The 25,873-nt window shown below is 50.1% G+C and overlaps 1 protein-coding gene across 2 annotated transcripts in view; it reads right to left on the bottom strand.

The window, feature by feature from the left end:
- Nucleotides 1–1,300: 1,300 nt before the first annotated feature.
- RCOR1 (REST corepressor 1) overlaps nucleotides 1,301–25,873 on the bottom strand; it is a 138,818-nt gene continuing 114,245 nt past the window's right edge. Inside the window, exons 4-12 of one of the 2 annotated variants that reach the window (XM_001927777.6) lie at nucleotides 23,413–23,465; nucleotides 21,719–21,880; nucleotides 20,971–21,089; nucleotides 18,245–18,323; nucleotides 14,437–14,631; nucleotides 9,333–9,410; nucleotides 9,083–9,140; nucleotides 8,258–8,487; nucleotides 1,301–5,409 (exon numbers count right to left, since the gene is read on the bottom strand). In XM_001927777.6, the coding sequence (XP_001927812.4) occupies nucleotides 5,368–5,409; nucleotides 8,258–8,487; nucleotides 9,083–9,140; nucleotides 9,333–9,410; nucleotides 14,437–14,631; nucleotides 18,245–18,323; nucleotides 20,971–21,089; nucleotides 21,719–21,880; nucleotides 23,413–23,465 (1,016 nt within the window). In that variant the 3' untranslated portion in view covers nucleotides 1,301–5,367. Of the gene's footprint in view, nucleotides 5,410–8,257; nucleotides 9,141–9,332; nucleotides 9,411–14,436; nucleotides 14,632–18,244; nucleotides 18,324–20,970; nucleotides 21,090–21,718; nucleotides 21,881–23,412; nucleotides 23,466–25,873 lie in introns of both variants that reach the window. The other variant, XR_002341115.1, reaches the window with a different exon arrangement.

The raw sequence follows: 25,873 nt of genomic DNA, 5'->3' as shown, positions 1-25,873 counted from the left end.
ACCGGGGGGCTGGGGACCCCACCTTGGAAGCAGGGGGCGGGGCCTGTCCACCCGCCCGGCAGGCAGCGGGCAGGCGGCGGGCAGGCAGCGGGACGCAAGGCGCCCCCGTGTGCAGGGTCCTCCCCTCCAGGAGAGGGGGCCGGGGCCTGGGCCCGAGCCTGCCCTCACCTGCCTGGACGCCCGCGGCGGTCTGCGCCGATCCTGGAAGCCTTTCCCCCAGCTCCCTCCGAACCCCGTTTTTGCCTTGGCTGTTCTTCCAAGTCAGACAAGGCCGAGCCCACACAGCCTCCACCCCGGCCCAGAGCCCTGGGCTAAGGATCCGGCGTTGCTGCAGCTGCGGCTGCGGCTGCGGCTGCGGCTGGGACCCGCTCCCCAGCCTGGGAACTTCCTTATTAGGCCCGTGGGTGTGGTGAAGGGAGGGCGAGAGCGCGAGAGGCAGGCAAAGCCCAAAGGGCCCCTTCTGGAGCCCACCCTCGCCCCGGGAGGCCGCCTCCAGAGCCCTGAGGCCCTGCGCTCCTGCCCGCACCCCCTCGGGCTCGCCGGCTCCATCTCCGGGCGGAAAGCCGGCGCTCAGGCCTGGCACACGCTCCCCACGCTCTGAACCCGGAGTCACACTGGGGCCTCCCTCAGGTCTCCTCCTCCTCTTCGGTGCCGTCTCTGGGCAGCACCGGGCACGCTCTGCCGTGACACTTGGCGCTGTGACCGAGGCTACCAGGCGAGGAACTCAGAGAAGCGCCATGGGAACGCCTCCCACACCAGGCAGAGTCACCGCCGCACAGCGTTCATCTTCACTGCTGCGGGAGGCAACGACAGAAGTTCCCCAGCCAGGAATCAGATCCGCACTACAGCAGTGACAACGCCAGGGCCTTAGCCCGCTGCCAGACCAGGGAGGCCCCTGGAAGTCCGGTGTTTAACAGAAGTAGTGCCCCAGCCGTGCCTCTCTGCTGCCACAGCGCAGGGGCTGGACAGGGCCAGCATCCTCACGCCAAAGCCCGCTCAGGCCGAAAGGAGCAAAACCACTGATGGGAAAAAATTCCTCTCATTGACCTATACGTTTAAGCACTCAACTCCTGCAAACTCTACAAACTCATGTTCCTCAATCGGATCCCAACCATACGATTACAGGTTATAAATAAAAACATAGTTCAGGTAGAGCTAGAGGCTAAAGACAGGGTGCGCAGCCAGCGCTGGGGGACGGGCCCTGTCGGCAATCCCAGGGCCACTGCCCAAGGCAGGGAAACCGGCCTGGGACCAGGGAGGCAGGGAGGTGCTGCTTTGAGGAGAGCGGAGGGCCAGGGCATTCTTTCGGTTTCATAGTTTATTACATCAACGGCTTGAAAATTTTTATTTAACTTCAGCAAATATTGGAAATAGAAAAATGAATTCTGCAGAATTTCACAAATAAATTTTTAAATCTCTACTAACAAATGTTATCATTCGATGGCTAAGCAATTATAATGCTATGGACATTCACCACAATGAATGTGCTGAAATAGAAAACAGGCAGAAAGAGACATTAAAATATTACTTACAACAGCATTATTACAACGTATTCTCTTTAAAATTCCAACATGGATTTTTATCACTTCAAAAGATATACAGCATTTCCATTATATTTGCAAACTTAACCTTATACATCTTTTAAAATCTTGAAAAATTTTTAAGCAATCTAAAAAGCACTTAGCAAAGTTGATAAGTCTACACAATGGAATACGAGCCGCTCCGGTATCAGGTTTAGGTTTAGTTTTAGGAGAAGGCGGCTGTAAACACTCATTATCATACAACATGCATAGACTGTACTGCCCTTCCTTCTTCCCAACTGCGACCTCACCGCAATTGTGCTTTGCTAGAATTAGGAAACGCTGCAGAGACCGGGAGCGGCAGCAAGAGGGTTTGTTTCTGAGCACTGCACGCGGTCACCAGATTCCAATTAGCTAACTACCTTGAGTCAACATGAGGCAGAGTCTCCCTTGACATTGAGAGCCTGCGTCCTGGGTCACTCGATCAGACACAGGCCGGACAAGAGAAACGAGGCTCTCGCTCGAGGTACTGCCATCTGCCCTCTGTCACGGAAGCAGGGATCCAGCTAGTGTAATGCACTATTTGGCTTATTTTTGGTAGGCAATTATACCAATAGTACATCTGATGTTCAGAAAGACAAAAATAGGGCGTAGCTGCAATTTAAAGTGACGATGAGCACTCAGAGGGGTGCGTGAGAACGAGCAAACCTTAGATGCACGCGACAGCTGCTTAGTCAGTCTACCACGTAAGCTTTAAAACGCGATTTCTTCTCCATGTTCTGACCAGAGGTTTGTGACGACCAAAGAAGGATCTGATAGGTTGAAAGCTATCAGCAGCCGGCTTGAGGAGCCGCGTCCGGGTGGGGGTGGGGTGGGCGTCACACCAGCCTCCGGCGCCCACTGGCACCGGCACCGCCTGGGCGCCAGCCCAGCGGAGGCCCGGGGCCTCGCGGTGAAAGGGCTGTGTTACAGTCCCCGTTGCTGCTGCAGGCTGTCCCACGAGATTCAAGTAACAAGGCGTGTAAATGAGTAAGTGAAAAAAATTTTACCTAACACTTTACACATCTACATAAAATTAAATAAAACAAACTTTTAATGCATATGCAATACATTTATATCTTTTAGGATTTCTAAACTAAAAGTTAAACTATCATTTGCTTCAATGGTACTATATTTTGTACAATAACTTATACTTAGGAGAAAATTTCCACAAAAAATATATATATAATTATGACATTCACATTGATAACTTTTAAGAAGACAAAGCTTAAGTGAACACTGCATCCGCAGCGGCTGTCCCTAAGGACCCTCACGCATCCAAACAGACCTGCTGATGCTCTGAAGTCTGGATCTGCTAAAAGGGGTCTTCCCATAAATGAGACCAAGTCACTCGGCTTCTAAAGCGAAGTGATTTCTTGCACTTAGAACATCACTGCAAAGACAGTGTGACGAACCAGCTGAAAACACAGTGCTGTCTCGTGCACGAAGCGACAACGAAGGCAGTCAGGCAAAGACAACTATCATTCTTCCTGCTGGCAAATGAAAACGACATGGCCCTTCGCCTTGGACAGAAAGCCAAACTTTCCGCCGCTCTTACTCATCGCCAGCACACCAGCACAGGGACTCCGCCGGAGACCGCCTGGGGCCAGGAACCAGGTAAGGGGGGTGCCCAGCAGAGCCGGAGGCCTGGCGCTGCCCATGTGCTGGCCGTGCCACACAGGATCCAGCATCGAGCCTTCAAAGCGCTGCCCACCAGGATCCATTCTTAAGGAAAACAGTCTGGGGGGAAGAGAGGAACAGCGCCCCAGGCGCGAGAGAAGCCCCCGCTGCAAACTGCCTACCGCTTCCGCTAAGAGGCAGGAGGTGGTGAGAAGAAGCAGGGAGAAGCTAAAGCTTCCATCAGGCCCGGTGCCCCTTGAAGCGACGTGCAAAGCACACGTCGCCTCCTCCCCGTGCTCTTCCTGCCGAGTTCCAGTTACGCAGCAGGCTCGTGATAAAAACCACAACGGAGCCCGCGTTTGGCTAGTGTTACCGTGCAGCGCCTGTCGGGCAGCAGCGGTCAGCTGGGACTGCCCTCCTCTCTGCTGAGCTCTTCCTGCACCGAGGGGCACCTGGCGAAGGGACAGGTCCCGTTTTACTCCCCTTTCGAATGATCTTTCTCCCGATTTCACAAAACAATCCAGGTTTCTCGCTGAGCCTCCTCCTAAAGAGGAAGTCAGCTGACTTAAAAAGAAAAAAGAAAAAAAAGCCAAGGTGCTTGGGAGCCATAACATCAAATTTTAATTGCATATTTCAAAATTTTAACAATTTTGTTTATGCCTTAAAGCATCTGCAGTTTTTTTTTCCTTTTTGGTATTGAAAGCAAGAAAAAATATCGAAATGATGCAAAAACCAGTAACAAAAACAAGCTCCTTCAACATATTTAGTGCAGGCTGAACAGACCGTGGGGCTGGGAAACAGGGGATGCTAGAACGCGGTGCAACAGTCTGCCCTCGACCCCTCAGCAGGCCCACGGTCTGGCAAGAGAACAAAAGTGATTCTGGAAGTTTTAAAACAATGATTAAACATCTGTACTTGTTCCCAGTCCAACCAAAAGGTACCACACACCGCTTTTGTAGACTTTTCTTTCCATCTTGGTCTCACGAGAACCAGTAACCGTCACCTCCTGTCCTGCACAGTGAATCACACTGAGAGGATGGTGCTGGCGTGTCACAAGCACACCAAGGACACAGAGGCTACGTGGAGTGACAGGCATACCAAGAGGTCAGGGAACAGACACCACGTAGCTCTTACAAAACCATCGCCAGCTATTCTAAGGCCTTTATTATTGCCCTACCCTGACGTTTACAATCTGCACTCTGTCAAGAATCTGCAGCACGTTCTCCCCTGTCTCCTAACCTCAGTGATGTCATCTTTGGCAAGCAATAAACTTCAAAGAAGAAATAAGACACTAAAACAGAAAAAGGGTTGATAACGTGGTTGCCAAAAGGAGAAGGCACCAATTCCAAATGTACAAGCACCAGGTACAGTGGTGTGGACCAAATCTCTTGGAGCTGGGGGGCGGGGGGCGGGGGGGGGGGTCAGGAAAGACAGGGCGGCACCCGTCCTGGGATTCCAACGCTGAAAGCTGAAGGCAGAAAGTGTGGAGGGCCCCGTTCCCTTAGCTAGTGTCCAAGGGCAGCTGCTGTGAGTGAGCCTTGGGCCTGGCGGAGAGGGAGAAGGGACGGGGGAGACCGACGCTGACTCGACTTGTGAAGCATCACTACACCTGCGTCCAGGGAGACGGGAGTTGCACCGGGACGTCTGGCACGACACGGGTGATGATGCAGCTGCAGTGTACTGTGATTTCCACAGAGCATGATGTCACCTAGGTGGGTGCCTCAGAGAAGGACAAAGGGAGCTTCCTAGAAGGCCAACAGGGTCCCCGGTACTCTGAAAATTACATGATGCACAAGGTAGAGGTTGCAGGCCATGCAGGAACAGAGTCGCCCCTTCCGAGTCGGCTACCTGTTCTGAAGCTGCTGACGGGAAGAGCTGCCGTCGGCGGGCCCGGAGCCCGGAGCCCGGGCCTAGGCGGCCCCGAGCCGCAGGAGGCGCGCGGGCCACGGGGCTGGCCCAGCACGGAGGCGGAGGGAGAGACGCCACGGAGCTCTCCGGGGAGTGGCGCCAGCACAGAGGAACGAGCGAAGAATTAAGGCAGATGCAGCACAGGACTGGAAGTGTATGCCTTTTTGGTAATAGCTGCTTGTCCACAGAGATGTGATGCGGATGGCTAGGTGGTGTCTGGTACACCTGAGTCCTGGGAAACACCGTCGTCCACACCGAGTGCTCAAGGCCTCAGAGCTGCTCATGAGGCAGATGCGAATCTGACGTCAAGAACAGAAGCAGCCTGAGGAGAGAGAGAAAACTGAGCCAAAGAGCAGCTAAACAACACAGACTGCCCGCTCTGGCCTAGGGCACCCGCCCTGTGCTGTAAACACGGCCGCTCCCAAGAGCAGGGCCGGACTGCAGCCTCTGCCGCCACGGGCCGCACTCAGCTCCCGGCTCCGCACGTTCCAGCTGGGCCTTCTTGGACAAGCTTCGGTTTCCTCATCAGCTGAATATACATAACGAGGTCTGCTTCAGAGGATTAAATAAAAATACCTGAACTGGGCATATCGGCACAGTACCTGGCAAACTACCGTGCTCAGGTGCCTTAGCATCGGCTGGAGGGGATCCTGTGGTACCCACCCCGTCCCACGCACGGCCCCAGAGCACCTGCTGCCGGGATACGGAAGACACCTGATCCCGCAGGATCTTCTTTTTTTTTTTTTTTTTTTTTTTTTTTTTTGTCTTTTTGCTATTTCTTTGGGCCGCTCCCGCGGCATATGGAGGTTCCCAGGCTAGGGGTCCAGTCGGAGCTGTAGCCACCGGCCTACGCCAGAGCCACAGCAACTCGGGATCCGAGCCGCGTCTGCAACCTACACCACAGCCCACGGCAACGCCGGATCATTAACCCACTGAGCAAGGGCAGGGATCGAACCCGCAACCTCATGGTTCCTAGTCGGATTCGTTAACCACTGCGCCACGACGGGAACTCCTTTTTTTTTTTTCTTTTTTCCTGCAGGATCTTCTTGATAAGCTTCAAAGACAGTCCGTAACTCTGTACTCATTTTTCTAAGACTGACTCTCAGACCCAAACCTAAAGGTGTCACTCTATGCCCACGGTGTCTTACTGTTAAGGAAAGAACTAAGCTAAAGAGCCCTAAACCTGAAAACAGTGGCACCTTCGGGTGAACTACAAACCTAAGAGGACCGGTGTTAGTGAAATTGGAGGTTCTCCTGACCAGTAACACACCCACCCAATCACTCTAGAATTGTAAGTGAGACTCACTATCTCCAATCCAGCGGCTGCTGGTGTCCCTGTTTTTTTTCTTTTGCCACACCTGCGGCACATGGACGTCCCCAGGCTAGGGGTCGAATCAGAGCACAGCTGCCAGCCTACACCACAGCCAAAGCCATGGCGACACTGGATCCTTAACCTGCTGAGCGAGCCCAGGGAGCGAACCCACATCCTCATGGACACCACTCGGGTTCTCAACCAGCTGAGCCACAAGGGGGACTCTCTTCTGTGCTTTTCCGACCCTCCCTGAGCTTCGTCCTTGGCCACCCAGACAAGTCCCAAAAGCTCACCCCCTTGGGTATGCTCTCTCCTTAGCGCTAAAGGAAGACAGACTGCCACGTTACCAGAACTTCTGCAATTCGGAGGCCTCCTCACTGTTCATGCTCATACCACCTGAAAGCTGAGGGCAGGCAGGACCCCAGCGGGCGCCTTTCTGAACTGGGGCCTCCACAGGATAAAGCAGAATAGGGAATTACTAGGACACTGAGCTCTGAGCACTGATTGGACAGACAATTAACCAGCTCCCTTGGCGCCAGTGGACAAAGAGAAGCAGCTGGTCCTTAGAGACCAATTTCCGTCTGCAAACTGACGTACGGAAAGCAGAAGACCAGGACGGTGGAGCAGGAGGGGCTGGTCTTCTGTTGGAGAACATACACAACGAGGAAAAATGTCACTCCTGCCAAGTCTGATGCTCCTTCCCCAGGAAGCCTCATCTCTGCACCCTTCCTACAGTGAACCCAGGTCTTCAAGGAAGTCAATTTGTTGCTAAAGGGGCAATCAGCCCTCAGACCAAAACCACTGCGGAGAAAGATATCAGCACCTTTGTTTGGGTCCTGTGCGCCCCGTTCACGGGCCAGAGGGCGGGCGGGCCATGCCTGGGGGTGACTCGGGCAGCCACTCACACTGCCAACAGTCTAGACTTTAAACACTTATCACAAAGATTTTCTGCTAGAAGACTCTAAAAAGTCTAATTCTAACAAAATTAGATACTGACAGATGTAGTATCCGTCAAACTGGCACAGAGGCACCATGGGGACTGGCCGAGCCAAGTTCTCTTCCTCGTGGGCGCACACGCGTGCGGGCCGGCAGGGCTGGGCTGCTGCTGCCGCAGCCGGGCTGTGAGAGCACAGGCAGCACAGGCAGCGCAAAAGACGGGACTTCAACTCTCCCTGCCCGTCTGGGAAGTGAGCTGAGACAGTGAACAGGACGTAAATCCTTACGTCACCCAGGGAACAGGTTCAAATGCACAGTGAATGGCAATGACCTCCTCCCAGCCCTGCTCCCCCTCCTGGGGGTGCGGGGGGAGGGGTGTCAATGGGCAGAAGCGCAGGTGAGGCGGTGGGGCCACGACAGGCGGCCTCAATCGTCCGGCCACCACACCCTGGAAATTCCAGTAGCACAGGACCCAGCATGATTCCCGTCGATACGTAAGCCCCTCAGCCCCGGACAGCAGTGAAGCCTAGGAGGTCTGGACACGCGAGGCAGACCAGGAGCCTGGGGACTCGCTGTGCCGACGCCCCAGGACGTTCAGAGGCAACCCACTCTACAGGACTAGGCTCTACGATCCTCAGGGCGTTCCACACTTACTGTCTGGGCACAGCTGTGACTGTGCTCAAGGGAACACTGGCAGAGGGGCCGCTGTGCGGCTGGAATGCCCTGCGGCATCCAGGATGGAGTATGGCGACGGGAGTAACACACAAGGTGCCACAAAGTGGTGGCGTCCACACACACATTACGGCACCTACAGTAACAGGCAAGTGGAGTGACTGTCGCAGCTGAAACCTCCACGTCTTTCTCTGGCTGACAGCGCTCCCAAGGAGGAGGGTGAGCAGAGGGCCGAGACCTCCCGAGTTACCTCGTCCTCCTCGTCGGGCATCTTGAGAGGGTTCTCTGGGGACTTGACAGGCCTCTGGTTGCTGGGACCATTGGTTTCTTCTTTCCCGTGTTCTGCCTCCCATTCTTGTAAAACTTCATCTATGTTGAAGCGGCGTCGATAATTTACAAAAAAGTTTTTCACTTGTACCACTGATTTGTTCCCGATCACATCTGAGATTGCCTGAAAGTCTCGGCCATATTTCCTGATGGCTAAGCGTGTAAGAAAGCAGTTTTTTCAGCACAAGAGAAAAACAGTAAGACACACACACAATTGAGGTTTACCCTTACCCAGATAAGGACACAGAGGCTTCGCTAGCAGGCACCACCCCAGTGCACTGGCCCCACGGATGAGAGAAGCGGCCCAGTGCTGGTGCTGATCAGCAAAGCTCAGGGTGTCTCTGTCACCCAGGAGTCCCTGTCTCCCATCACATGCCACAAGGTAACTAGGGTCACCCAGCAATCGCCCTGGGTGCCTTGCAGCGTCCCCAGGACCTTCGATCTTACAGCCCTAACACTCAATCTGTACTTTCTGACTCTTCAGAACCCAAAAAGTAGCTGCTAAAATGAAAGACCTTCAGACACGGAGGTTTCTGGGTTAGTTTTACATCTTGGGAGACAGGGGAAAGGAAACACATCAGGCCCAAAGGGACGGCCGCTGTCCGGCGAGGGGGACGTGCCCCAGAAGAGTGCCATCCCCTGAGAAGGCGCTTCAGCCTCAAGCAAGTGCCAGGAGCAGGATGGGGCATGACTGTTTCCTCAAAGCGACCACCATTCCCAAGCTCTCTGTGAGGGGCCTTCCTCCTACCTTGCACGGCCAGAAGCTGCTCCTCCGTGGTCCAGCGTGCGTTACACTTCTGAATGACCTGGGTAATCAAACAGGTCCCGTCAGCAACTGCGTTTCCCTGCGGGGACTGACGAGTCTCTGTCTCCTATCAGAATTTTAACCTCAACTAGGTTTACAAAAGTATGTCTCTACCTTTCCTTCTAAGAGATGTATTATTTATTTCGCATAAAACTTGGGTGCAACTTCAAAGATGACGTTTACGCAATCCTACCTCTGGAAGCCGATACGGTTCTATTCCGCCATCAAGTTTTTCTTTGAGAGCACTGTTTGTCTGTTTAATATTCTGAATCTAAGAGAGAGAAGATTTTCACTTTAAAAACAGAAGACATTTTTAAAGGTAGGAAAAGAAGGCAAAAGGAAATGGAGCTCCCTGGTGGCTCAGCGGGTTAAGCACCTGGCGTCATCACTGCCATGGCATGGTCAATCTCTCACCCGGGCACTTCTGCGTGCTGTGAGTGCCGCCAAACCAACAAAAACGAAACCCAAACCAAGAGGAAAGAAGTTCCTGCCCTGTGTGGTGGCCCAGTGTCCTTGGAGAGCGTCAAACGAGGCTCTTGAATTGACTCGCTTAGGGCAGCAGGAGGGATGGTGACAGGAAGTCCCGTGTGTACCCCCAGTCCACCCCTTCAGGGCAGCGGGTCCCCAGAGCAGCAGGTCACATGCCTGGCATCTGACACACAAGACAGAGGCTGTGCCTGGGCACAGGTGGAGAGAAGGCACAGAGCAAAGGCAGAAGAGGCAAGGGCTGCAGGGCCTCACAGAGCCCCGAGCACCACACCAATTCCACACGGGCAGGAGCCCGCATGCGGATGTCTTTAAGGGGCGGGGGGGAGAGAAAGCAATAGTTTGCTTGTCCACAGGCCTAATTTTGAGCGACTGTAACTTCTTCATTTTCTCCCAAATTATCTTTTCCACATTCTGGCTTTGATTCAGCGAACAACCTACTCTTTCAGGGCCCCTGCCGACTTAAAAGAGAGACACAGACAATAGGAACCACTCAATCAACCCCGGCGGCTCCTTCCTTCCGCACAGACTCCACTGTCAGCAGAGGGCGCTGCTGAGCCAAGCGCTGGGCAGTGGACCCCCCGCCATGGGGGTTCCCCTTGGAAACACCACTTGAGCAAATAAGCAAAAGCCAGCAGAGGAGAAGGTTCACATTCCCAAGCAAAACATCAAAGACACCCAGGAGCAGAGGGCGCCCTCAAAGGCGCAACTTTTACTGCAGCAAATGAAGACCCGCGGGACGGCGGAGGCGGAAGGGGCGGAGCAGAGCGGGCCGGGGGTGAAGGACACGGGCCGGGGGTGAAGGACACCGTCCGAGGCGCACTTTTTAATCCTTCCCTCTGCTCTTTAACAGGTTTGTTTGTTTGTTTTAAATTCTACTTTCAGGAGCTCTCTGATGGCCTATCAGGGCGAGGCTCCTGCATTCTCACTCCCGTGTCTCTGGTTGCTGCTGTGTGGTGTAGGCTCCATCCTAGCCCAGGAGCTTCCACGTACTGCCTGTGTGGCAAAAAGGAAAAAAGAAGAAAAAGAAAACAAAACACCCAAACCAAACGAGAACCTGAAATAAATGCTGCAACTCTCATTAAAAAAAAAAAAAAAAAAATTCTACTTTCAACCCCTCACATTCCATAGATTTCCAGTCTCACAGGCCCTCTCCTCCTGTCTCACTTCCTTCACAGGCTGTGTGTCTGTGGGCGTGCACAGTACATAGTGTGCACACTGCCTGGCGATTAAGCAGCATGCACTCTGCAAGGAGACCACCTGTTTAACACACGCATTTTCTCTCTCAAATCCATGGATAAAGAAGCACAGAGATTAAATGAGTGGCTACAGGGTAAAGTATCCACCCATTCTGAACTAGAAGTTAGCTCTAAATTCTCATTACCTACACGTCTGCTTCTAATCACTTTCCAAATTAGAAATGTCCAGTGTTTACTAATCTGCATAAGAATAAGGGCTACGTGCCAGCATCATGCCAACCTGAAAGGAAATCAGGGTGGCAACAAGCTGGATAAGAAAAAGGATACAAAAGTAACCAGTATTCAAAGAAAAAAACAAACAAAAAGCCTCCTGCCTTACCTGGAGCTCCTGGTTGAACACAACTTTCTTTCGTGCTCCACTGGGCACTCAGTGACCCTTCTCTAACTCGGACTGTTGGGACCGCTTCCTCCTCGCCACCCGGAAAGACCTGACTGTGTTCTGGCTAATCTGGCAGCAGCCCCACAGAAAGTCTAGCAGGTTCTGCTGAGGCAAAAGCTTTTCTTGCTAAAAGGGACAGAGGGTCAGCTCCCCTGCCCCTCCTCTTCTTACTGCTCTGAGTGCAGACTGTAAGGTTACAGGCTGGCTTCTGCAGCTTCCAGTGGGCGGCAACAAGCAGGAGCAGAAGCCCAGAAACTAAAGTCTCTGAGTCCCTGAAAGCATCGCTGAGCCGAAGAAACCACCGACGCCGGAACTTCCGGCTCTCTGATAAAAAGAAACCCTTAACTGTTAGGTCAGTCAGGTTTTCTCTTATCATCAAACGTGGGGCACCAGAGTACGGCGTGCCCGGTGAGAATGCCTGCGGCCCCGAGCCTGGCAGTGCCGCTGGCAGCAGCCCTCAAGGGCCTCGGCGGGTGAGCCTCCTGTCTCCAGCCGGTGAACCCTGAGCAGTTCTCTTCAAATAAAGAAGCCCTGCTCTTGACCCAGCTCCGAAACCAGACTCTGCCTCGATCACGCTGAACCAACAACACCTCCGTGGAGCAAAGGGCCCTTCCTTCTTGGACACGTGGAGACCCAAGAGCAAAAGCACCAGGACCAGCAAGGGGCCCCGGGTCCCTCGAGAGGAGGGCATGCAGGCCCAGGCAGCCCCCACACCTGGGCACCGGGCGGGCAAGGACCCATCGCCTCACCTGGAAAGAGGCCAGAGAGATTAACTGATTCTCCTAAGATCCTAAGGCAGCCGTGACAGCAGCCGAGATGGAGGCCAGTCCTGTGACCCTGGGGCGTGCTTGGTCCCCGACTCACTGCCTCCTTCACCAGAAGACAGACGGGGCCACAGACCCCCAAGGGAGCCATCGAGATAAACAAATAAAAAGTAGCAAAACCTAATTCAGAGTGGAGTGAGGTGACCAATGAGAGGATAACATGGGGCTATGGCGCTGAATCTGCACTTGAACTGCACTATGCAAAATCAGATTAAAAGGATGAACCATTTCTCATACCAGACACAAATAATAATCAGGAAAAGATTTAGTTTAACTATTTTTTTTTTTTTTAATAGCTGTCCATGCAGAAATTCCTGGGCCAGGGATGGAACCCAAACCAGAGCAGTGACAATGCTGGATCCTTAACCACTGAAAGAATTAATTTATTTTTATTCTTTTTAGGACCACACCTGTGGCATATGGAAGTTCCCAGGCTAGGGGTCGAATCTACAGCCACAGCACAACCAGAGGCACAGCCTATGCCACAGACACACCAGATCTGGGCCACCTCTGTGACCTACACTAGAGCTCATGGCAATGCCAGATCCTTAACCCACTGAGAAGGGCCAGGGATCGAACACACATCCTCAAAGACCTTATGCTGGGTTCTTAACCTGCTGAGCCACAATGGGAACTCCTGAAAGGATTAATTTTAAAAACAATATTCTTACAAGAGCACCAAAAAAGTACCAAAGACGCAGGAATAGTTTTAATAAAGGAAATTACAAGACTTGTTCACAGAAAATGACAAAATACTGGGAGAAACTGAGGGTCTGTGTCTGTGTCTGTGTCTGTGTGGGGATGGACCATGTTCCTGGATCAGGAGCTGTTAATTCACCACTGCGACCTATGGAGTCAATCCAATCCAACCCAATTCCAGCAGAGTTTATTCTTCTGGAAACTGAGGTTATGGAAACACAAGGGCCAGGAACAGCCAAGAGCATCTTGGAGGACGCACAATACCAGCCATCAAGATTTATGCCCTGTGTACACTAAGAAGCACAGAGTATGGGTGAAGAATGGACAAGCAGACCAAAGGAGCCTACAGAGAACCCCAACTCTGACCCCCACACACGAGGAAAACAAAGGTCCCACGGCTTTACAACAGGGAAAGGACGGTGATTTACTTACTTATTTATTTTGTAACAGCTGCACCTGTGGCACGGGGAAGTTCCAGGCCAGGGGTTGAATGGAGCTGCAGCTGCCAGCCTACACCACAGCCACAGTAGCAACAGATCCGAGGTACATTTTGTGACCTACACTACAGATTGTACAACACTGGATCCTTAACCCACTGAGCAAGGTCAGAGGTCAAATCCTCATTCTCATAGACGCTATGTTGGGTCCTTAACCCCCTGAGCCACAATGGGAACTCCAAAGCAACAATATCAAGATAGTATGTGGGCATGTTTGCTTGACCTCAGAAAGGTTCTTACAGAACTCAGAGTGCTAACCGTAAAAGAATGAGAAACTGGACTGCCCTCCAACAAAGAATTCCTCTTCATCAAAAGATACACCAAGAGAATGAAAAGGAAGGCCTCCAAACAAGACAGAGGAGACAATTCCCCCGCCGCCCCCATAATTCCACAGTGTTGTCACAACAGAATGGTGGGGGGAGGGTGCTACTGGCATCTGGTGGGTAGAGGCTAGAGATGCCACAGGGCATGGCCTCCTCATCCAGCCCAAGTGTCAACAGTGCGACAATTAGGAGACTCTGATGTGATGCAACCACAACTCCAGACATCGACGAAACCACCATGGGACACCGTCTGGCTCTGTCCAGTACACGCTGGACGTATGCGCACTCTGTCACCAGCAACGCACCCTTCTGCGTAGATCCAGCAAAGACACACACACAGCACCAAGGACCACAGAGAGGAAGCTTCCTTCCACAGTACTGTGTGGAAGATTCAAAAACGGGAAATGACCCAGAGGTCTCCTCAAAGCAAAATGAAGCACCTGTTGGGTGGTCCTACGGCAATGAGCTCTGTAATTACTTGAGTACATGTTACCTGTGGAATAAAAGCCACACCTAAAATGCACGCATGTGCACATACACACACCCCTACCCATCATTTTGTGTATATAAAATCCAAAAAAAGACAAAAATAAGTCCGAACAGGGGCCACCTACTGGGAGAAGCGGGGTAACGAGTGAGGGGGTTCGTGGAGCCTCTGAGGCAGATGCGTTTCTGGAGGGGAGCAGTGGCTGCCGGGAAATGAAGGGAGCACTGGAGGCATCATTCCACGTCCTGAGCCAGACAGAGGCCACGTGGGTGTGCTCACACTACGAGAAGTCACGGAGACTGACAGCTATCACCCAGGCTTTGACCTGGTGGGCCTCGGGTACCTGACGTTTGATCGAAACCAGCTCCATGTCCAGCTGTCTCAGCACCGTGGTAGCAGCAGTGGCATTGGCGGAAACGGCCTCGACGTCTTCTTGAGAGAGAAACATTCCTTTCGGAGGTTTCCTTTTTGCTCTGTTCTTAGCTTGTGTACTGTGTTTTTCTTTTTTGATCTGAGGAATTGTCTCAGTAGGGGGAACCTGCGTGATACACATATTTGATAAATGAGAAAATAAAAATTAAAATGCCAAATGAACAGTCGTAACAAGGATATTTTCTTAGCATGGCTTCAAACTAAGACACACACCATGCCATATCAAAACTCATTTCTACAAATTCTCATACACAGTTAACAGACAAAAACAGTGGCTACTGAACTCTGACTGAATAAACACTTCAAAGTAGACTCCACTTCCTCCCTGTACAGATACAGCCTCTTACTCTACAAACCTCTGACAATAAGCATGCCCAGCTTCCTGCAGTAAAAGAGGAAAGAAAAATAATCTGTATTCCCTTCTGGTGAGCTTGGTATAGACGCAGGAGTTATTTCATCCTGACAGTCCCCAGCAAGAGAGATGGACATATGGCCACAGAAAGAAAAAGAAAAAAAGACAGACTCAGTGCATATATGTATAACGACGTTTCACTTCTTTGAATCCTTACAGAAGTCTATATAAACATAAACTTCAATATGAAACGATAACATTTTTATACACTTTTTTTTTTTTGGTCTTTTTGCCATTTCTTGGGCCGCTCCCACGGCATATGGAGGTTCCCAGGCTGTAGCCGCCGGCCTACACCACAGCCACAGCAACGCGAGATCTGAGCCTCGTCTGCGACCTACACCACAGCTCTTGGCAACGCCGGATCGTCAACCCACTGAGCAAGGCCAGGGATCAAACCCGCAACCCCATGGTTCCTAGTCGGATTCGTTAACCACTGAGCCGCGACGGGAACTCCTATACACTTCTTTTTGATGACACAACTTGTAGGGCAACTGCATAAGTGCCTTCAAAAACTACATGCTGGAGTTCCCGTCGTGGCGCAGTGGTTAACAAATCCGACTAGGAACCATGAGGTTGTGGGTTCGATCCCTGGCTGCCCTGAGTGGGTTAAGGATCCGGTGTTGCTGTAAGCGATGGTGCAGGTCGCAGACTCGGCTTGGATCCTGCGTTGCTGTGGCTCTGGCGCAGGCTGGCAGCTACAGCTCCTATTCGACCCCTAGCCTGGCAACCTCCATATGCCGCGGGAGCGGCCCTAGAAAAGACAAAAAAAAAAAAAACAAAAACCAAAAACTACATGCTGTCACTTAAAAATGCATGATTGGGAGTTCGCATTGTGGCTCAGTGGAAACAAATCCAACTAGTATCCATGAGGATTCGGGTTTGATTCCTGACCTCACTCAATGGTAGACACGTAGGAAACAGAGCTAAAAACAAAAAAGAAAAAATGAAATTGATGTGAGTATCATCACCCGTCATCACCGTTACCATGTTGGGGATCTGGCGTTGCCGTGGCGTAGGTCACAGACTCGGCTCGGATCCCGCAGTGCTGTATGTGTGGTGCAGGCCAGCAGCTACAGTTCTGATTTGACCCCTAGCCCGGGAACTTCCATATGCCACAGGTGTGGCCCTAAAAAGCAAAAAGGAAAAGAAAATAAAAAAGCATGACTGCTTGTAGTTTTTTAAAATGCCTTCTCTAAAATCAAACCCTTTGGAAATGAAATGCGGTAAAATCTCAGCAAGGAAAGGATAGCATCTTATCGGTAATATTTGGCCAGCTGTTCATCAACTTATCCTGTTAGTATATCAACATTTGCTGATAAACCTGAAAATACACTGAGGCTTCTTCCTTCATATTAAAAACTGAGATAAAAAGACCACGAAAACTATGATGGCAGCAACAGCTCTTGAACATGCGGTAATAAACAATATGTAACAATATTCGCAGGCAACAGCCTATGTTGTGTGCTGGCCAGTAAAGGCTGCCCACTGTGTCTGTTTAGCAACATCTTAGTGCATAAAGAAACTAAGATTTAACCATTTTCTTTTTAAATCAGAAACCATGCCATACAAATAAAAATTACAGAAAGTAATAAAAAATCAAGGCGCTCTTTCATTTAAAACGTTCCATTAAAGAACCTAATAAATAACAATGCATCAAAACAAAGCTTACTAAAGACTTCAGATACAACTTGATTTCCCCAACAATGCAATGCAGCTAATCTTTCGAGTGACCTTGCTATTTGGGCCGTCACATAAATCACTGCTAAGAGTGCCATCCCGAGTGAATTACCAGTTTCCTATGGGGTGATGTTTATTACCCCAAAAGAAGTCTTAAGAATGTATCTAGAACACTTTGACTCAGTAACTCAACTGCCAGACATTAATTCTAATGGAAAAAATTAAGTGCACAAATACATAGTTATGAGCTCAGCCAAAGGCAGAATGAAAAAGACCAAAAACCCGTATAAGACTAATTAACTCAATTACAAAAGACGTGCGTGCTAGAGCGGCACACAGTTATGCACACAGATACATGTGACATAAAAATACGTTCAAAGTAAATTTCACAGGCTATACAAATTACATAGATTCCTCTTTACATTTTTTACGAGTATAGATTCAGAATTGCGTGTGCGGGCACGTACACCGTGCAGAGGAGGTGGTCTAGAAAGGGTCCCCGACAGTGGTGATGGGCGGTGACACTGCACGTCATTTTCCTTGTTTCCTTTTTGTTTTGCTCTATTTCCTACGTGTCCACAAAAAGGCGTGGGTTAGTGTGTGATTTTAAAGTCTAGGTATGTCTAGGAGCTCTCTGGTGGCCCGGTGGTTAAGGATCTGGCGTTGCTGCTGCTGCTGCTGTGGCCTGGGTTCAATCCCCGGCCCCAGAACTTCTGCATGCTGTGGGCATGGAATCCGTCAATCAAGTTTAGCCTTTTTGTCTTTCCTCATACCCACACCGGGATCCAGGGCTCCAGCCTGAACCGAGGGGCTGACAGGCACTGGTGGGCAGAGAGCCCTCCTCCAGGACTGGCAGGGGCAGCCATCCCATCAGGGACCTGCGGCAGGCAGGGGTGGCTTCCGAATGGAGGTCAGGGTGCTGCATCTCCTCAGAGCCTCAGGGATCCAAGACTGCACCGCCCCCGCCCCCGCAAAAGGCTGAGACCATCCAGACACCCCACTGTTCTCAGGGCAGCCTTTACCAGAGAGTGCAGGCCCTGGCGGCTGCAGGAGAGCAGGGGCTGAGCTGAAGCCTGGTCCTCAGCAGGCCGCTTCCTAACCCACGGAGCGGACGGCTCAGGAGCGGAGGCGTGAGGACTGCTGCCGCTCATCTTTCCTCGTTAATACTGTCTTTTCCTTTAAGGCTTCCTTTACTCATATTTCTTGGCGAACAAAAACTTAAATTCTAAAAGGCAAAGTTAGTAAAGTTTAAAAGCCACATCATAAGAGTTCATGCTGTGGCTCAGTGGAAACGAACCAGACTTGCATCCATGAAGACATAGGTTTGATCCCTGGCCTTGCTCAGTGGGTCAAGGATCCGGCGTTGCCGTGACCTGTGGTGTAGGTCACAGACATGGCTCGGATGTGGCGTTGCTATAGGCTGGCAGCTGCAGCTCTGATTTGACCCCTGGTTTGGGAACTTCCATATGCCCTGGGTGGGGCCCTAAAAAGAAAAGGAAAAAAAAAAAAGCCACATCATGATGCCTCACACATGGCACTTGATATATGAGGCAGAATAAGAAAGAGGAATGTTTTACTTATGAAATCAGTCATAAAATTGATTTGCCGTAACAACATGAGGGGAAAATACCTCCTTCTTGCTTTCCTTGTTTTGATCAATCTCAGCGTCAACTGGGTTAGTTCCGTTTGGGTCTTCTAGCTCATCCTCACTGGAAGACAAGACAAGTTAGTCGAAGATTATTTGGTATTAACTCTATTTAATACATAAATGGAAGCAATAAATTGATTTCATCACAGATTTAACACAAAGTTAGAGCATGTTTTTGTTTATATCCTTCCTATGTAGTATTTCTTACTAAAAAAAGAAAGACAGAGAGCAAGAGAAGTCCTGTGGGAGACAGGACCTTTATTGAAAAAGACGAAAAATGAGGAAGCGAAGGCTCGCGGAGGTCAGGCGGCCTGCCCCAGGCTGCCCACAGCTGAAACCAGCCGTGGTGGCAGCAGAACAACTCAGGGTTTCAAAAGTCAACGTCTCAGGGACGCACCCCAGCTGATACACCCATGGTGCTCCCCCCTCGCCCCCAGGGGCTATGGAGGTGAGAAGTGCTGGCTGAGGAGAGCGTGTCCGCGTCCAGCGGAGGGAGAATGAGCCCGGAGGAGGGAGTCCCCCCAGGCCGGCCCCTATGTTTCACAGGCAGGTCCCGACAGAAAGGCAACAACCTCTCAGGTGCTCCTGCTGCAGCTGGCCAGCCGGCCGGGGTGCCCCCCTCCCACGTGCACCCAGAGAGGTGGAGGTGCAGGGAGAGGGCAGCAAAGTAGGATGGAGCTGGGCCCGCCAATGCTCTCTTCATTTCCTACTGAGGGTGACAAAGCCCAAGCTTTTCTGTTTCCAATGTAATTCTGATTTCAGCCTAGTAAAATGCACTTGTGTGTAGTAATAAACTTTGTAAACAGCAAACTGGACCTTAGGGTTGGTGCCGTGGCTTAAGAACTCAACTGCAGGCACAACGGGAGGAGTGTCTTGAAAGCACCGGAACACAGATTCGATCCCTGGCCTGGCATAGTGGATTAAGGGTCTGGCATTGCCACAGCCGCAGCTTAGGTTGCAATCTGTTCCCTGGTTCCAGAACTCCATATGCCAAGGGGTAGCCAAAAAAAAAGAATACAACTGCAGTAGCTCAGGTCACTGCAGAGTCTAGGGTTCAATTCCCAGCCCAGTGTAGCGGGTTAAAAGGATCTGGCATCACCACAGCTGCAGCTACACCTCAGGTCTCAGCTGGGGCTCAGAGTCAATACCTGGCCTAGGAACTTCCATATGTTGTGGGTGCGGCCATAAAAACAACAACAAAACCCTTAGCTTGGGAACCTCCATATGCCACAAGTGCAGCCCTAAAAAGCAAAAAAAAAAAAAAAGGCAAAAAGAAAAAGTTGCTGTAACTCTAGAAACAAACTCAGGAGTCCCTGCTTGTGGTACAATGGGTTAAGGACTGGTGTTGCCGTGGCTACGGATGAGGTTCAGTCCACGGCCTGGGAATTTCCATATGCCGAGGATACAGCCAAAACCAACCAACCAACCTAACAAACTCAGTAGCATTTGCTACTTTTCTCTGGTTACAACGGGTACTGATCCATAAGTAAACTCACTGGTTACAAATGCTGCAGACCAAAAAACATGCAGGTGTGTCAAGGTCAACAAGTTTATGGAAATCTTACAGTTGGAAAGAGCTTTGAGGATGTCTCAGCATGACTCTCATTTTATACCTGCACCCAGATTTTCATTTATTTTTTGTCTTTTTGGGCCATACCCACGGCATATGGAGGTTCCCAGGCTAGGGGTCTATTTGGAGCTGTAGCCACCAGCCTATACCAGAGCCACAGCAACGCGGGATCCGAGCTGCGTCTGCGACCTACACCACAGCAATGTCATGGCAATGTCGGACCCATAACCCACTGAGTGAGGCCAGGGATCGAACCCACAACCTCATGTTCCCGGTCAGATTTGTATCTGCTGCGCCACAACGGGAACTCCCGTGCCCAGATTTTTAAATTCTCCCAAAGCGGTACTCAATTCATTGCCACGTTGTGTTCCCTTTCATTCGGAACCATAGAGCACTGTCCTGAGATGGGGCCGTGGGGACAACACAGTCTAGCCTCCTTCGTGTTGCTCTGCACTGTTAACCGATAAAATAGCATACATTAGAAAAGACAATTTTAAAAGCCACCTGTATTTCCACTAAAGCCAAACCCATGGATTATGTTAGCGACTGCCTTCCAGACTTACGCTTCCTCACTCTGGAGCTGAGGACAGAGGCCTGGGAAGGCCTGCCCTGAGCCCACGCGCGAGAGTCCGTCAGCAGACCCTCCCGGGGGAGCCTGGAGCTCCCTCTGTGGGAGAGCTCCCTCTGTGGGAGAGCTCTGTGCCGCACGTACGTGTGCGTGAGGGCGAGGACTACAAGCTCTCCTTAAACTGACCTCCTGCTCAGCAAGTCCTAAACCCCCCTCTCACTCACATACACAAGACGGACGCATCTAAGCTGTAGATCTTAACAAACAAAACATGAACACATGCCAACTGATTCTACGCAAACCTACCAAGTAAATTTCAACCTAGGAAATAATGGGAGGTTTCTACTTGAAGGAGATGCTGCAGGCGCAGAAGCAGCGTGGGAAGGCGCCCTCTGATCGGGACTGGGCCGCCTGCAGGGAGAGCGGCACGCCGAGGCTGGGGAACACGCGTGTGCGTTTGGGTTCCACCGGGAAGGTCCCTGCACCTTTCCTCGTGTACCCACTGGCTGAGCCGTTCCCGTGACCTCAAGGTCCCCTCCATGGCGAGACCCCGCCACGTGTGGTACCGACCTTTCCTCCCGCTCTCGTTTCTGCTTGCGAGCGTGGCGATCCATCACGCTGGTTTTAGTCCTCGTCTTCTTCCAGGAGTAGTAAAATTTCACCAGACTTGCTATAGACTTATCAGGAAGCTCAACATAAAAAATGAGTTGGTTTAGATCTAAAACTAATCTTTAAAAATCAAATGCGTTTAGATATATTTAATAAGGACCACTCTGCATATTCAGAAATGTCTTAAGTCACAGCCATTTTTCTCTGAATTCATAACAAAGCTTTCATCAATACATTTTAAAATGACTAAAGTTTGAACTGAACTCAGCTCATGAAAGACTGCAAAGTCAGTGTAAGATGAGTCAGTTTTCACACAACTAAAGTTTCTAACGTAACTTCCAGGTAATTTAAAAAAATTCATTTTAGCACTAATGTAACTTCGAGAAGCTTTCAGGGTAGAAGATAAGAGATGAGCAAACTCCCCAGGGAGACAGGGTCCCTGACACTCGCCCTCTTCGAGTGCCACCATGACCCCTGCCCGAGAGACACTCCGAGGAGCCCCAACGGGGGACGGGGGTGGGGGTGGGAAGGGCTGCGCTCCAGCTGGGAGCTGGGAGGCGCTGGAAGAGCTTCACTCCCACCCCCAGCTCTCTGGTGAGCTGCTTTTCCTAAAGGGAGCTCTACTACAAACGGGTGGATGACAGTCCCTCCTCCCAGGCACTCGGGGCTGGGCTGGGCTGGGGACGACACGCAGGGTGCGCCTACTCACCATTTGCTGGATCCGATGGAATGTCTTCCCGTGAAAACTGAAGGCCTGCTCAAACAAGACTTTATCTTCCACAGTCCACTCATCTGGGAAGGGGGTGAAGTTGGGCAAATCAGCCAATGATTTTTCAATATTATGCTTATGCCAAAAGAGCATCCCAAGAGCCTAGAAAAACAGTATCAAGGAAATTTTTAGACCCACAACGGGAGGAACACTGACGTGGAAATGAGGCTGGCGAGAGGGGCAGGTGTACCTCTTCCCACCCACCAACGAACTCAGAGACGCCGCTAAGTGGCAGGCGCTGACAGGTGCCCTTTGCACACTCGCTAATCTCACTTTTCCAACTGGGACGCGGAGGTCCTGAGACACTGAGCAACGGGCCCCTGGTCGTAGCGAGGGAACTGCAGGAACAGCACAGCTCTGCGTCTGCGCTGGTCAAGGTCCCTTGAAAGCCGCTGCGAATGACGGAGGAAGTGCTCCACAAAGCATGCAACCATTTGCTGGTCTTTCTCCCTCCCCCCAAAAAATGTAAATGAATTTTTTTCAGCTCAGAAAAGCAAAAAAAGAAAAACCAATGGATGAAAAACAAATTAGAAATAAGAGAATTTAGGAATACTTTCCTGAGAAAACTTCCTGTATTTCAATTTTAAAGTGGAAATGCTCACGTTTGAAGACCAAAATCCTTAAAAATTCACACGAGTGCATTTAGCAATCACCCAATAATATTTATACTTTCTAAACAGAATAGAAAACTGATGATTTTCTGAGCAGCTTTGTGAAGTTTATGAGCAGGGTTTGGAGACAGAGGAGTACACATTCCTTGCTTTGAAAGGTTCGGGAACTTCCTTACCGTAGTTCCTAAGAGCTCTACAGCAGAACACCCAGAAGTAAGGGGGCCGGGTCTACATAACCTACTTGGGCACTGGGGTCAATGGGAAGTTTTGGTCACAGGCTGTCGAATCTACAGCAATGAAAGGGCGAGCACTAACCACTTAACGTGATTACTTTAAAAGTTATATTGACAAATAAGGCTGAATAAGACATCATGCTTTTGGAGAAACATCTTGTGGATGTCTCATTAGTTGCCTCCAAACAATTTTTAAAAGGAAACCTTAGTCAAAATTTACAGCTTCAAAGTGATTCAAAACAATTAGTATTGTGAGTTCCCTCTGTGGCTCAGTGGTAATGAACCTGCCTAGTAACCATGAGGATTTGGGGCATCCTTGGCCTTGCTCAGTGGGTTAAGGATCCAGCGTTGCTGTGAGCTGTGGGGATCCTGTGTTGCTGTGGCTGTGCCGTAGGCTGGCAGCTGCAGCTCTGATTCAACCCCTAGCCTGGGAACTTCCATACGCTGCACATGCGGCCCTTAAAAAAAAAAAAAATTAATATTAAAACACTGTAGATCTGAGTGTGACAACAAGAGTCAGGAAATCCCACCGCACAACCACAAGGATGACAAGGCACATATTTAAGTAAGAAAGCACTGTGCTCAGCACCTAAGCGCCACTGCCTTCCTGAACAGTGCAGACCTGCAGGAAAACCCAGGCGCCTTTCACATCAAAGGGTCCTCCGCCTTTCCCCTCAGTAAGAAGGAGAGCAGGGGCTTTGTATGACACTGCTCGTAACCACCAAAACATCGCTAATGAGGACAAGATGCTCCCCCACACTCAGAACAAAAAAGTGAACCATGCCGTTACCTGTTCCATGTTGTACCCATGCTTCTCCTTAGCGATGGCAATGTACTCATCCACTGCAAGACAAGACAAGAGGCCAGTAAGCAAACCGAGGGCAGTGCAGTCGATGGGCACCAAGCCTGCCACGGGGTATATAGTCCAGGCCTGCCACGTGCAAGAGTAAAGCTGAAGAACAGACAGGACCAAGCAGAACTACGTCCCATGATCCCATTACAGAGCTTACATATATAAATCCCACAGAGAAATGGATGCAAATACACTCAGATATTAACAGTACTTATTTCTGGATGGTGAGACGATTTTTTTTTTTTTAGGTCCGCACCTTGTGGCGTATGGAAGTTCCCAGGCTAGGGGTCAAATCGGAGCTGCAGCTGCCGGCCTACACCACAGCCACAGCAACACGGCATCCAAGCCATGTCTGCGACCTACACCACAGCTCATGGCAACACCAGATCCTTAACCCACTGAGCGAGGTCAGGGGTTGAACCTGCATCCTCATGGTTACTAGTCAGATTTGCTTCCACTGTGCCACAATGGGAACTCCGAGACGATTTTTTTTAACTTCGTTCTACTCAAATTTTCTGTAGTAAACAAGTATTACTTTGGTACTTTGAAAAGTAATTATTTAGGGAGTTCCCATTGTGGCTCAGCACGAATGAACCCAACTAGTATCCACGAGGATGCAGGTTCGATCGCTGGCCTCGATCAGTGGGTTAAGGACCTGGTGTTACCATGAGCTGTGGTGTAGGTTAACAGATGTGGCTTGGATCCCACATTGCTGTGGTTGTGGCTGTGGCTCCGATTCGACCCCAACCTGGGAACTTCCATATGCTGTGGGTGCAGTTCTTAAAAAATAATAATTATTATTTAGAAATAAAAAGGAATGTTAAATGGGGAACTGCTTTTAGTCTTAGTTGAGGCTGGAGAACAAGCAATCTACTTTTATGTTAAAAAAAAAATGTAAGAGATAAACTACATGAACCAATGGCTAGTATCTGCTTTCAAACTCCCATCCAAGATGGCAAGTGTCAGCTTTCAAGCCCTAAGGAAACACCAAGGAAAACTGATGGACTCAAACTCCAGAAGTTGCCACGCCCAGCAACAGACCTACTTCCTCTCTACACAGCCTACTCTTTCAGAAAAATAAGACTAATAATATCACTTCCTTATGTCCATGTATGACTCTTCTTTATAAATCACAAAAATAAGTAAGTTCAGAAAGGAAAAAAGTGAGTAGCACAGAAATGTATGAAACACTAAATCCTAGTAGCCCCCGCTGCCTTTTCTCCCAAATCTTACTTTCCAGGCACAAACCAAGCGTAGAATTGAGAAAAGAGGCTCAGAGTGTTAACACAGCGAGCAGAAGAAAGGTGATATAAGTCAGAGCTTTAAGTTTCAGTAAACTATTCAGTTATTTCACAGTCACCCTTCCTAATTGTGGTACAACTGACAACCAATTTAAGAAAAATAAATCAATTCTGAAAAAGAAATCAAACTTATTAGGGTGTATATTCTACCACTAGAAGCAGTTTTTTTTCCACTGACAAAAGGGTCAATTTAGTTCAACAGTGACTACATATAATGCATGTCAATATTAAGGCAGTGATTTTCTTTTTTTACAGCTAAAGAGCTGGTTACTCCACTCAGAACACAGTAAAATTCCAATTTACCTGAGAATCAGTGCATGATAAACTAAAGGCCCTTGTTTGTCACAAAAGTTGAAACTGGTGATCTTTCCTCTCTCTTTTGGCCACCCTGCAGCATCTGGAGCTCCCGGGCCACGGATCAGATCCGAGCCAAAGTCCTGACCTACGCCACAGCTGAGGCATCGGATCCTTAACCCACTGTGCTGGGCCTGGGATAGAACCTGTGTCCCAACACTCACAAGATGCCATCGATCCCACTGCACCACAGCGGGAACTCTGAAACTGGTCATTTTTTTAAATGGGGGAGGAAATATTCCAAAGTGTGTCCCTTGCTTATTATTACTTTCCAATAAAGGAGATTATGCCAAATAAGAGAAAAGTCCTCTAAGGTTCTTTATTTAAAAAAAAAAAAAAAAAGGCAACAAAAGGTAAGGCTGCACCGGAAGGTGGCTGTGCAAACCTGGCTGGACAGAGCTGTTCTGGGAGGTGCTGGTGAGGCTCGCACTGCAGAGATGAGCAGCTGGGCCCTGGGGATGGACTGCGGGTCAGAGGATGAAAGCCAGGTAATGAGATGTGCTCAGACCAAGAACACATTAAGATCAAGAGAGAACAATGTACAGTGACTGAGGGTCAACCCTGAGGTCTGCTTTAAGGGTTCCTTCTTTTAATAAATATTTGGTGAACAAACAATATAGGAACCTCGAACTTCCGCTATGTATCCGCAGCTCTGTGAGCATCCAGGCTTCCAGGCGCTATTATTTACCTTGGCTGCGTAAGGACCGCGCGATGTGTGCAGGTACCAGTCAGTCACGTGATCT

Source organism: Sus scrofa, unplaced genomic scaffold (genome assembly GCF_000003025.6).
Source record: "Sus scrofa isolate TJ Tabasco breed Duroc unplaced genomic scaffold, Sscrofa11.1 Contig1914, whole genome shotgun sequence".
NCBI lineage: Eukaryota > Metazoa > Chordata > Mammalia > Artiodactyla > Suidae > Sus > Sus scrofa.
This window is presented reverse-complemented; position numbering and strand designations above follow the sequence as displayed.